The sequence below is a fragment of the Nansenia antarctica genome (assembly GCF_963989245.1).
Source record: "Nansenia antarctica genome assembly, chromosome: 16".
Classification (NCBI taxonomy): Eukaryota; Metazoa; Chordata; class Actinopteri; order Argentiniformes; family Microstomatidae; genus Nansenia; species Nansenia antarctica.
In genome coordinates, this window is record NC_137686.1 from 28,491,241 (window position 1) to 28,503,740 (window position 12,500).

General features: G+C 47.5%; 1 protein-coding gene across 1 annotated transcript in view; it reads right to left on the reverse strand.

Annotated features, from left to right (window-relative positions):
• opn6a (opsin 6, group member a) overlaps nucleotides 1-5,239 on the reverse strand; it is a gene marked incomplete at both ends in the record, with an annotated part of 10,173 nt that extends 4,934 nt beyond the window's left edge. Inside the window, 2 exons of the mRNA XM_080547140.1 lie at nucleotides 3,503-3,708; nucleotides 5,110-5,239. Coding sequence (XP_080403266.1) covers nucleotides 3,503-3,708; nucleotides 5,110-5,239 — 336 coding nt within the window. The remainder of the gene's footprint in view (nucleotides 1-3,502; nucleotides 3,709-5,109) is intronic.
• Nucleotides 5,240-12,500: the final 7,261 nt, after the last annotated feature.

Genomic DNA, 12,500 nt, shown 5'->3' on the forward strand with positions numbered 1-12,500 from the left:
GTTGTAAAGCAGGCCATGCTAACCCATCGCTAGTTCAAACAGACCGTAGTAGACTTTAAACAACAAAGAGACACGGAATTCATCATGATTATTATTTTCTTGCAAGGAGAATGAATGCGAAGTCTCCCGTAGAGACTCCGGATTCAGACTAATCTTTTCTCCCGTGAGCAGGTATTTTATTCTTAACAGAAAGACACACATGTAACACAAATGGATAGGAGGAGGCACTTTTCATGAGGAAGTGCAGCGTAAGCACCAACACTTTCATTGGTTCAGTTATCATAAGTAGTTTCTCTGCTGGGCGACTCAGACAACACAATGTCAGGAACACACATGGTAGGAGGAGGGGGTTTCATGGACAAGTACAGCGTTTAGCAAAATCAGATTTACGACAGGGCCCCTCTGACAACACAATGTCAGGAAGGGGAGGCATAGCTGGGACTGAAGATAAGGTTTTGTAGAATGATGAGCTTGTAAGTTTGTGCTTAAAAAGCACACAGTTGAATTCTCAGAACAGGACAAAGTGTACAGTGTCCTTTTCAACAAACATATTCACATTAACATTATGAAGACTTAATTCAAACCTATCACTATTATACTTATACACTATTATACTTATACACTATTATACTTATACACTATTATACTTATATACTATTATACTTATACACTATTATACTTATACACTATTATACTTATACACTATTATACTTATATACTATTATACTTATATACTATTATACTTATACACTATTATACTTATACACTATTATACTTATATACTATTATACATACACTATTATACTTATACACTATTATACTTATATACTATTATACTTATACACTATTATACATACACTATTATACTTATACACTATTATACTTATATACTATTATACTTATACACTATTATACTTATATACTATTATACTTATACACTATTATACTTATACACTATTATACTTATACACTATTATACTTATACACTATTATACTTATACACTATTATACTTATACACTATTATACTTATACACTATTATACTTATACACTATTATACTTATACACTATTATACTTATATACTATTATACTTATATACTATTATACTTATACACTATTATACACATATTATACTTATATTATTATTATACTATTATACTTATACACTATTATACTTATATACTATTATACTTATACACTATTATACATATACACTATTATACTTATATACTATTATACTTATACACTATTATACATATACACTATTATACTTATACACTATTATACTTATACACTATTATACATATACACTATTATACATATACACTATTATACTTATACACTATTATACTTATACACTATTATACACATATTATACTTATATTATTATTATACTATTATACTTATACACTATTATACTTATATACTATTATACTTATATACTATTATACTTATATACTATTATACTTATATACTATTATACTTATACACTATTATACACTATTATACTTATATACTATTATACTTATATACTATTATACTTATACACTATTATACACTATTATACTTATATACTATTATACTTATATACTATTATACTTATATTATTGTACTTATACACTATTATACTTATACACTATTATATTTATACACTATTATACTTATACACTATTATACTTATACACTATTATACTTATACACTATTATACTTATACACTATTATACTTATACACTATTATACTTATACACTATTATACTTATACACTATTATACACATATACTATTATACTAATATACTATTATACACATATTATACTTTTATTATACATATTATACGTATACACTATTATACTTATACACTATTATACGCCTCATCATTGATGCATTTTTGGTGAATAAAGTCACCCTTGGCACTGAATGAGTTAATAACACACACTGTGTGTGCGTGTGTGTGTGTGTGTGTGTGTGTGTGTGTGTGTGTAGGTGTGTGTGTCTGTAGGTGTGTGTATGTGTGTGTGTGTGTGTGTGTGTTGGTATGTGTGTGTGTGTGTGTGTGTCTGTAGGTGTGTGTATGTGTGTGTAGGTGTGTGTGTCTGTAGGTGTGTGTGTGTGTGTGTATGTGTGTGTGTGTGTGTGTGTGTGTGTAGGTGTGTGTATGTGTGTGTGTGGCGTCTCGTTGGCGTCGCTGGGTTCATCCTCTCCTCCCGGCAGAGAGGTGACCTGTGTGTGTGTGTGTGTGTGTGTGTGTGTGTCAGCAGAGAGACTAGCCAGCTGGCTGATCCTATTAGCAGCTCTAATCCCTAATCTCATCTGCTTCAGGGAGCGGAGGGAGGCCGCTGGAGGTAGAAACCGGAGGACGGCCTCCGCTAGCCTCCCCTGTCACGGAGGTCTGAGTCTGAGCGCAACGGCAGGCGGAGGCGCTAGAGGGTGTGTCTGAAACACTGTTTTCGAGGCCAGAATTTTTTTTTCAGTGCAGCTGACGGCACTTAACCTGCTCCACTACTATAGAGAGAGAATGGGAGGGAGGGGGGGGAGATAGAGAGAGACAGAGAGAGAGAGAGAGAGAGAGAGAGAGAGAGAGAGAGAGAGAGAGAGAGAGACGGAGAGAGAGAGAATGGGAGGGAGAGAGAGAATGGGAGAAAGAGAGAGAGAACCCCTTTGCCACACTATATTGATTATTAATGATTGATTATCAATGATCATAGCCCTAACACTAACCCTAGCCCCAACCCTAACTCTAGCCCTAGTCCTAACCCTAACACACACACGCACACACACAATAGGATAACTATTTTATCTTGACCATTGGAGAAGTAATGTGACACACACTCACACACTCACACACTCACACACTCACACACACTCACACGTGCAGCCGAACCTGGCAGGTCTATATGGAGGTGATGAGGAAGCCTAGCCCTGACCCTAACCCTGACCCTAGCCCTGACCCTAGCCCTAGCCCTGACCCTAGCCCTGACCCTGACCCTAGCCCTGACCCTAGCCCTAGCCCTGACCCTAGCCCTCGCCCTGACCCTAACCCTAGCCCTGACCCTAGCCCTAACCCTAGCCCTGACCCTAACCCTGACCCCGACCCTAGCCCTGACCCTAGCCCTGACCCTAGCCCTGACCCTAACCCTAGCCCTAACCCTAACCCTAGCCCTAACCCTAGCCCTAGCCCTGACCCTAACCCTAGCCCTAACCCTAGCCCTAGCCCTGACCCTAACCCTAGCCCTGACCCTAACCCTGACCCTAACCCTAGCCCCGACCCTAACCCTAACCCTGACCCTAACCCTAGCCCTGACCCTAACCCTAACCCTGACCCTAACCCTAGCCCTGACCCTAGCCCTGACCCTAACCCTAGCTCTGACCCTAACCCTAACCCTAGCCCTGACCCTAACCCTAGCCCTAACCCTAACCCTAACCCTAGCCTTGACCCTAACCCTAGCCCTAACCCTGACCCTAACCCTAGCCCTGACCCTAACCCTAACCCGTGATGACGTACCTGGCAGGTCCATATGGAGGTGATGAGGAAGCCGTCGTCCCTGAACAGGTTGAAGATCTCCAGGATGCCTCTGGAGTAGCCGAACACGGAGATGCCGGCGTCCGACACGGCCAGGTTAAAGGTCAGGTAGTCGCTGGGCTGCAGGGTGGCCCGCTGCCGATACAGCACGAACATCACCACACTGTTACCAAACCACGACAGCCAGCCTGAGAGGGAGGAACGTCATCACTGTTACCAAACCACCACAGCCTGAGAGGGAAACATCACCACACTGTTACCAAACCACCACAGCCTGAGAGGGGCAAGGAAGACACGTGGAGGAACAAAAGTGTCTGTCCAAGAGGGAGACAGAGAGAGAGAGAGAGAGAGAGTGTGTTAGAGAGAGTAAGTAAGTAAGTAACGTTTATTTATATAGCACAAAATGTACAACGACAAGAGCCGCCCAAAGTGCTTAACAGATACAATATAAGAGAGAGTGTGTTAGAGAGAGACAGAGACAGAGAGAGAGAGAGAGAGAGAGTGTTAGAGAGAGACAGAGACAGAGAGAGAGAGAGAGAGAGAGAGTGTGTTAGAGAGAGAGAGAGAGTGTGTTAGAGAGAGAGAGAGAGTGTGTGTTAGAGAGAGAGAGAGAGTGTGTTAGAGAGAGAGAGAGTGTTAGAGAGAGAGAGAGAGAGAGACAGAGAGAGAGTGAGAGTGTTAGCCCCAGTTAGCCCTGGAGTTAGTTAGTCAGGGAGGTATTGATTATATGAGTTACAAGCGGCTGGTCTGCCCTGGGCCAGGCGTCTGCAGGGCTTAGGGATGTAAAGGGCGGCTCCTCTGCTCCACTAATAGACCCAAAGCCGCTAAGCCCAGCAAGCTGCTCACACACCGCCTCGCCCGCTGCTCACACACCGCCTCGCCCGCTGCACTAGGGAAAGTCTGTCAGCGCAACAGCATCGAACAGCAAATGAAGCCTTTGTGATTTCTGTTTGTGAGTCTTACCTACCCCCCCCCCCAATTATGTGATAGAATAAAACTGTATAAAAAATAAACTGATGTTTAATAAAGCGTTTATTTTTTTTAACTTTCATTCCAAAGGAAATTCTTGAGCGTGATGACTCTCCAACCCCTCTCAAAGTGCGACAGATTTGTCATAAAACAAAACAAAAAATAACAAAGCTAACAAAAACGTTACACTAAAATCTAAAAAGGAATTAATATGTTATTAATAATAATAGTAGTAATAATAATAATAATAATAACTGTATTTGTATATCGCTTTTCCTGCAAACGTTGCAGCTCAAAGTGCTTTAATCATTATATAATCTTAATTCAATTATTTAGTCATTTAAAGGCAATATTAAAAAGATGGGTTTTTAGTCTTGACTTGAACATATGTGCTGAGGTTGCATCCCTAATGTAAACTGGCAGTGAGACACAATCTGGAGCATAAAATGAGAATGCAGCCTCACCAGATCTCTTCTTTTGTACATGTGGTACACAGAGAAAACCACAAGTTACGAAATAACATCCCGACAACGACTCGCAGACAGACGGAGGCGGAGGTGAAGCGACCCAGATCAGACCCAGATCAGACCCAGATCAGATCAGCCGTCAGCTCGACCTACCGAGCACCAGCAGGTAGACGCCCACGATGGTCTCTCCCTGGTCCGACAGCGGCTGGTCCTTGTCGGTCAGGCTGAGGTTGTTGTTCCGCCAGGGGATGTTGACCACCTGGTACGGGCTCCTCAGAGACATGTCCTCAGGCCGTGTTCAGAGCTGCGGGGGGGCAGAGACATGCAGCGGAGTCTTCAGAGCTGCGGGGGAGCAGAGACATGCAGCGGAGTCTTCAGAGCTGCGGGGGGGCAGAGACATGCAGCGGAGTCTTCAGAGAGACAGAGACATGCAGCGGAGTCTTCAGAGCTGCGGGGGGGCAGAGACATGCAGCGGAGTCTTCAGAGCTGCGGGGGGGCAGAGACATGCAGCGGAGTCTTCAGAGCTGCGGGGGGGCAGAGACATGCAGCGGAGTCTTCAGAGAGACAGAGACATGCAGCGGAGTCTTCAGAGCTGCGGGGGGACAGAGACATGCAGCGGAGTCTTCAGAGCTGCGGGGGCAGAGACATGCAGCAGCGCTGGCGGGCGGAGACCGTCACTCATGAAAGAGCTGCTGGGTTTGACTCTGAGAAACTCTCTCTCTCTCCTGTCTCTATCTATCTCTCTCTCTCCTGTCTATATCCCTATCTATCTATCTCTCTCTCTCTCTCCTGTCTATATCCCTATCTATCTATCTCTCTTTCTGTCTGTCTGTCTCTCTCTCTCTCTGTCTCTCTCTCTTTCTGTCTATAACCCTATCTATCTCTCTCTCTCTCTCTTGCTCGCTTTCTCTACCCCTCTCCTCTCTCCGCATTCTCTCCTCGATCTATCCTTCTCCTCACTCTCTCTTCTCTCCCTCCCCACCCCCCCCCCCTCTCTCTCTCTCTAAATCCCGTCTTAACACCGTGGAGAGAGAGCCCAGTGTAGTCTGGGGTATGACGTGTCCTTTAAGCCCTGTCAGACCGGAGCGTGGCCCTGCGGGGTGAGCAAGTTGATCTGTTGAACGGTCGTTGTTATTAAAAGGTGTGGGAGGGAGGGGGGGAGGAAGAGGGGGAGGAATGAGGGAGAGAAGAGGGGGGAGGATGGAGGGAGAGGAGAGGGGTGAGGATGGAGGGAGAGGAGAGGGGTGAGGATGGAGGGAGAGGAGAGGGGTGAGGATGGAGGGAGAGAAGACGGGGAGGCAGGAGGGAGAGGAGAGGGTTGAGAAGAGGGGGGAGGAAGAGAGGAGAGGAAGGAGAAAGAAGAGGGAGAGGTCTTACAGCAGGTGTCTATCACTTTTCATTGTTGAGAAACGTATTTAAGGCTGTTTGTTTGTGGGAAGTTGTGGGAAGAGTTATTTCATATATAGTCAGCAAATGACTCAGTGATTCGGCGGTTTCTGCCACTTAATCTAAACTCCTCAAAGAGAGTTCAGAAACTTTATTTCGGTCGATTGTTCCTGGCACATTTTTGTTGGGCCTCAACCCACACGTTTAGCTCTGTTACTCATTCCACGAATGCATGATCCTTACAAGTTGTACATCGTTGTAAAAGTGACTAATCAGGCTTTCCAACGATATAAAAAACAATACCAATTGGTATTATTAAAGGGGAGGAATAATTGACAGAAACAACATTTCCAAACTTTTTTTGAGGAGTTTATATGAAAGATCAACGGTTATGTTGCTGATGAGAGTAAGCTAGTTCTGTATTCGCTGTAGAGGAGCTGGAGTGTGTGTGTGTGTGTGTGTGTGTGTGTGTGTGTGTGTGTGTGTGTGTGTGTGTGATACACATATAGGATAGATCCTATATAAGGATATAATAGATATAGATATAATAGATAGATATAGTACCAGTCAAAAGTTTGGACACACTTGGATGAATAAAGTATCCCTCCCTCACTCCCCCTCTATCTCTCATCCCTCCCTCCCTCCCTCCCTCTCTCTCTCTGTGTATAAGGGTCACTTCTGACCTCCAGTGTCCTGGCCTGTATAAGATCAGGGTTAGGCCCATTATCAGCTTTCTAGCTCAGTGTCAACCAGGGGAGGCTGGGGGAGGTAGAACACCAGGGGAGGCTGGGGGAGGTAGAACACCAGGGGAGGCTGGGGGAGGTAGAACACCAGGGGAGGCTGGGGGAGGTAGAACACCAGGGGAGGCTGGGGGAGGGAGGTAGAACACCAGGGGAGGCTGGGGGAGGTAGAACACCAGGGGAGGCTGGTGGAGGTAGAACACCAGGGGAGGCTGGTGGAGGTAGAACACCAGGGGAGGCTGGGGGAGGTAGAACACCAGGGGAGGCTGGGGGAGGTAGAACACCAGGGGAGGCTGGGGGAGGTAGAACACCAGGGGAGGCTGGGGGAGGTAGAACACCAGGGGAGGCTGGTGGAGGTAGAACACCAGGGGAGGATGGGGGAGGTAGAACACCAGGGGAGGCTGGGGGAGGTAGAACACCAGGGGAGGCTGGGGGAGGGAGGTAGAACACCAGGGGAGGCTGGGGGAGGTAGAACACCAGGGGAGGCTGGGGGAGGAGGTAGAACACCAGGGGAGGCTGGGGGAGGGAGGTAGAACACCAGGGGAGGCTGGGGGAGGTAGAACACCAGGGGAGGCTGGGGGAGGTAGAACACCAGGGGAGGCTGGGGGAGGGAGGTAGAACACCAGGGGAGGCTGGGGGAGGTAGAACACCAGGGGAGGCTGGGGGAGGAGGTAGAACACCAGGGGAGGCTGGGGGAGGGAGGTAGAACACCAGGGGAGGCTGGGGGAGGTAGAACACCAGGGGAGGCTGGGGGAGGTAGAACACCAGGGGAGGCTGGTGGAGGTAGAACACCAGGGAGGCTGGGGGAGGTAGAACACCAGGGGAGGCTGGGGGAGGTAGAACACCAGGGGAGGCTGGGGGAGGTAGAACACCAGGGGAGGCTGGGGGAGGTAGAACACCAGGGGAGGCTGGTGGAGGTAGAACACCAGGGGAGGATGGGGGAGGTAGAACACCAGGGGGAGGCAGAACACCAGGGGAGGCTGGGGGAGGTAGAACACCAGGGGAGGCTGTGGGAGGTAGAACACCAGGGGAGGCTGAGGGAGGTAGAACACCAGGGGAGGCTGAGGGAGGTAGAACACCAGGGGAGGCTGGGGGAGGTAGAACACCAGGGGAGGCTGGTGGAGGTAGAACACCAGGGGAGGATGGGGGAGGTAGAACACCAGGGGAGGATGGGGGAGGTAGAACACCAGGGGGAGGCAGAACACCAGGGGAGGCTGGGGGAGGTAGAACACCAGGGGAGGCTGGGGGAGGTAGAACACCAGGGGAGGCTGAGGGAGGTAGAACACCAGGGGAGGCTGAGGGAGGTAGAACACCAGGGGAGGCTGGGGGAGGTAGAACACCAGGGGAGGCTGGTGGAGGTAGAACACCAGGGGAGGATGGGGGAGGTAGAACACCAGGCGGAGGCAGAACACCAGGGGAGGCTGGGGGAGGTAGAACACCAGGGGAGGCTGGGGGAGGTAGAACACCAGGGGAGGCTGGGGGAGGTAGAACACCAGGGGAGGCTGGGGGAGTTAGAACACCAGGGGAGGCTGGGGGAGGTAGAACACCAGGGGAGGCTGGGGGAGGTAGAACACCAGGGGAGGCTGGGGGAGGTAGAACACCAGGGGAGGCTGGTGGAGGGAGGGAGAACACCAGGGGAGGCTAGGGGAGGTAGAACACCAGGGGAGGCTGGGGGAGGTAGAACACCAGGGGAGGCTGGGGGAGGTAGATTATCAGGGGAGGCTGGTGGAGGTAGAACACCAGGGGAGGATGGGGGAGGTAGAACACCAGGGGAGGCTGGGGGAGGTAGAACACCAGGGGAGGCTGGGGGAGGTAGAACACCAGGGGAGGCTGGTGGAGGTAGAACACCAGGGGAGGATGGGGGAGGTAGAACACCAGGGGAGGCTGGGGGAGGTAGAACACCAGGGGAGGCTGGTGGAGGTAGAACACCAGGGGAGGCTGGTGGAGGTAGAACACCAGGGGAGGATGGGGGAGGTAGAACACCAGGGGGAGGCTGGGGGAGGTAGAACACCAGGGGAGGCTGGGGGAGGTAGAACACCAGGGGAGGTTGGGGGAGGGAGGTAGAACACCAGGGGAGGCTGGGGGAGGTAGTAACCAGGGGAGGCTGGTGGAGGTAGAACACCAGGGGAGGCTGGGGGAGGTAGAACACCAGGGGAGGCTGGGGGAGGTAGAACACCAGGGGAGGCTGGGGGAGGTAGAACACCAGGGGAGGCTGGGGGAGGTAGAACACCAGGGGAGGCTGGGGGAGGTAGAACACCAGGGGCCTCATTTATAAAGCTTGCATACACACACTAGGGTGCGTAAGCAAATTTTCCAGCAATTTTGGGATTTATAAAAACAGTGCGCACCTCTAGGCTACGCACACTGTGATCCATGCGTACGCATAGAAACTGGAGAAATGTCAACTGCGACTCCGCTGGCAAAAGGATGAAACAGGAGAAACGCTTTGAAATGGATACCATTTCCACCAACATAAATCGAAATATTACCTCACATATTATGTGAGTGCACACAAAGAATGTACGTGCACACTGCACATATCTTATTCTCCCTTGTCCTGTACCCATCACAATGTAACCTACATACAGTATATCTTTGTTCGTATATAGATATTCATGCAAATATATAAACTTTTTATATTCATATTCATTGCACATAGCGCGAGGCTGGACAAGTTGAGCACCGTTCCTGATTCACTGTTCCCGAGTGCTCAGTGGGTAACGTCCCGATAAATCCAATGATTGCAATATCCATACATTGAAGAACATGAACAAGCCCACTGTAGACAATTGACTATCATCCCCAAGCACACCCCATCCCCATGTATACGGACTACGAACATTTTAAGCGCACAGACACTTTATTACTGAACTATCTATTATTACTAATTGCACCACCAGTGTATCTTGTCTTACTTGTCTTACTTAATCTGTAATTATTAAACAATACTTGGATGTTATGACATGTATTATCATGAATAGTAAGGTGAACAGTAGGACGAATCACGTTTAAACTGACTCCGTTGTTGAAGCAGTCTGGAACATAGATATTATATAGACGAGAGAAGAGAGTTTCGTCGTACGCAAAGCAAGAACATTTACGCACACCAAGATTCTGATTTATAAAAGGCCACTCTTCCCACGCCTGCTTCCCTTTATCCCAATCAACCCAAGTCATCAGCAGACAGGGAGGAAGGAGGAGGGGGAGGAGGAAGGAGGAGGTGGGTTAAGGAGTGTGGAGAAAGTGGAGAACAGTTTTCTAGGATTAGAGGCAGAAGAATGTATTTTGGAATGACAGTAGGACGCTTTAGCAGCTGATGCAGAGGATGCGTGGTTGGAGAGGAGAGAGTGATAAAGGTTTAGGTCATCAGGGAGGCCGGGTTTTTTCCATTTCCTCTCCACTGCCCTGAGCTCTATTCTACAAGCATGTAGTGCTTCAGAGAGCCAAGGCGCACGTGGAGAGGATCGTGCTGGCTTCAAGGTTAGTGGACAGAGGGCGTCGAAGGATGGGGTGAGGGTGGAGAGGAGGGTGGAGGATGCTGCATCAGTGGATAGAAGGGAGAAGGATTCAACAGAGGGTAGGGAGGATAGGACAGAAGAAGAGAGGGTGGTGGGGGACAGGGTACGTAGGTTACGATGAAAGGGTCTAAAGTGGTTCGAGACTGACTGGGAAGAGGTGGATTTGAGGGGAAGGGAGAAGGATACAAAGTGATGATCAGAAACTGAAAGAGGGGTAACAGAGGTTGGAGGTGTGGGAGGATCTGGTGAAGACAAGGTCGAGCTGATTGTCTTATGAGTCGGAGGAGAGGGGGACAGGGTCAGGTCGAAGGAGAGGAGAAGGTCAAGTACTCCGGATGAGAGAAGCTTCTCTGATTGGATGTTGAAGTCACCCATAGGGCTTTCACACCGGCAAAGAACCGTGCCGGTTCGCGTTCGCATTCGGAAACCTCCGAACGTTGGCGCTGTCTGGCGAACGATACACTGGTATGAACGTGGGCTCGTTCGCCAGACAGCGCCAACGTTCGGAGGTTTCCGAACACCAACGCGAACCGGCACGGTTCTTTGCCGGTGTGAAAGCCCTATCAGTAGTACGAGCGGAGTGCCATCATCAGGGATGGAGCTGAGAAGGACATCCATCTCTTCTAAGAAGTTATGGAGCTCACCTGGGGGGCGATAGATGACAACAATGTGACGTTTGACAGGGGAGGCGACAGAAAACAGCATGGAATTGGAAGGAGGATATAGACAGGTGTGACAGGAAGGAGGATAAAGACAGGTGTGACAGGGGAAGGACAGTATGTGACCACTTAGGCGAGATGATCTAATCACTTAACACATACCACTGTAATAACACTGCAATAACACTGTAATAACACTGTAAAACACTTAAATAACACAGTAATAATGCAGTAATAACAATGTAATAACAATATAATAACACAGTTACACAGTAACACAGAGAGAGAGAGGGAGAGAGAGGGAGACAGTACAGGTTACAGAGAGAGAGAGAGGGAGGAGAGAGAGAGTAGGAGAGAGAGGGAGACAGTACATGTTACAAAGTTAGTTTTAATTATAATTATTTAATTTTAACCAATAGTATTATTTGACTTATTGTGCTAACTGTGTTTATTGTTTAACTTCATTCATTATTATTATTATTGTTGTTTATTGTTGTTTATTGTGCTAACATTGGCCCACTCCAACATTCCGATGGAACACCACACAATAGACACGGAACACATGGAACCATAGAAATAACTTTATTGAAATCTCACTCTTGCACACATACAAATCTCTCAACTAATTTCCAATGCACACGCACACACAAACACACCTTTTGTATTTAAAGAATTTCTTAAAAAAAAAAAATCTACAGATATTGTAGACATCTCAGGCCTATGGATATTTTGTTAAACGGATATTTTCGTCCTCGTTTAAAAGAAAAACCTGTGTCCACACCACAAACACAGTCAGCTGTAATCAAACGGCGGCAGTGACTCAAAACGTAAACAGACCAAACTCTTTGAAACAGACAGAAAAGAAAAGTACAAAACTGATTATTTTGTGTGGACCGACGATGAAGTTGCTGTTGACAACCGTTATGCTTCAATGCGCATGTGTGAACGGCTTGACCCCAACAGCAGCTCCGTTTAACCACACTGATCCACTCAATCTGAGTTCTTTTATTTCTTCACTTTTTTATCCGTTTAGAGAAATCTCTTAGAGTGAAAACGCCGTGTTCGTATGGTTGAGAGGCCCAATTGTACAAAAAAAATTGCATTTAGAAAAATATCCATCTACGTGTAGTCCAGGCTGTTAAAGACTCAGACTTCGTTCTAGATGTCGTATGAAGACATGTTTAGCAGAGCGTGAGCGTGCTTAAACGTACACGTTTTTATGAAGTCTTGCTCTGAAAGAG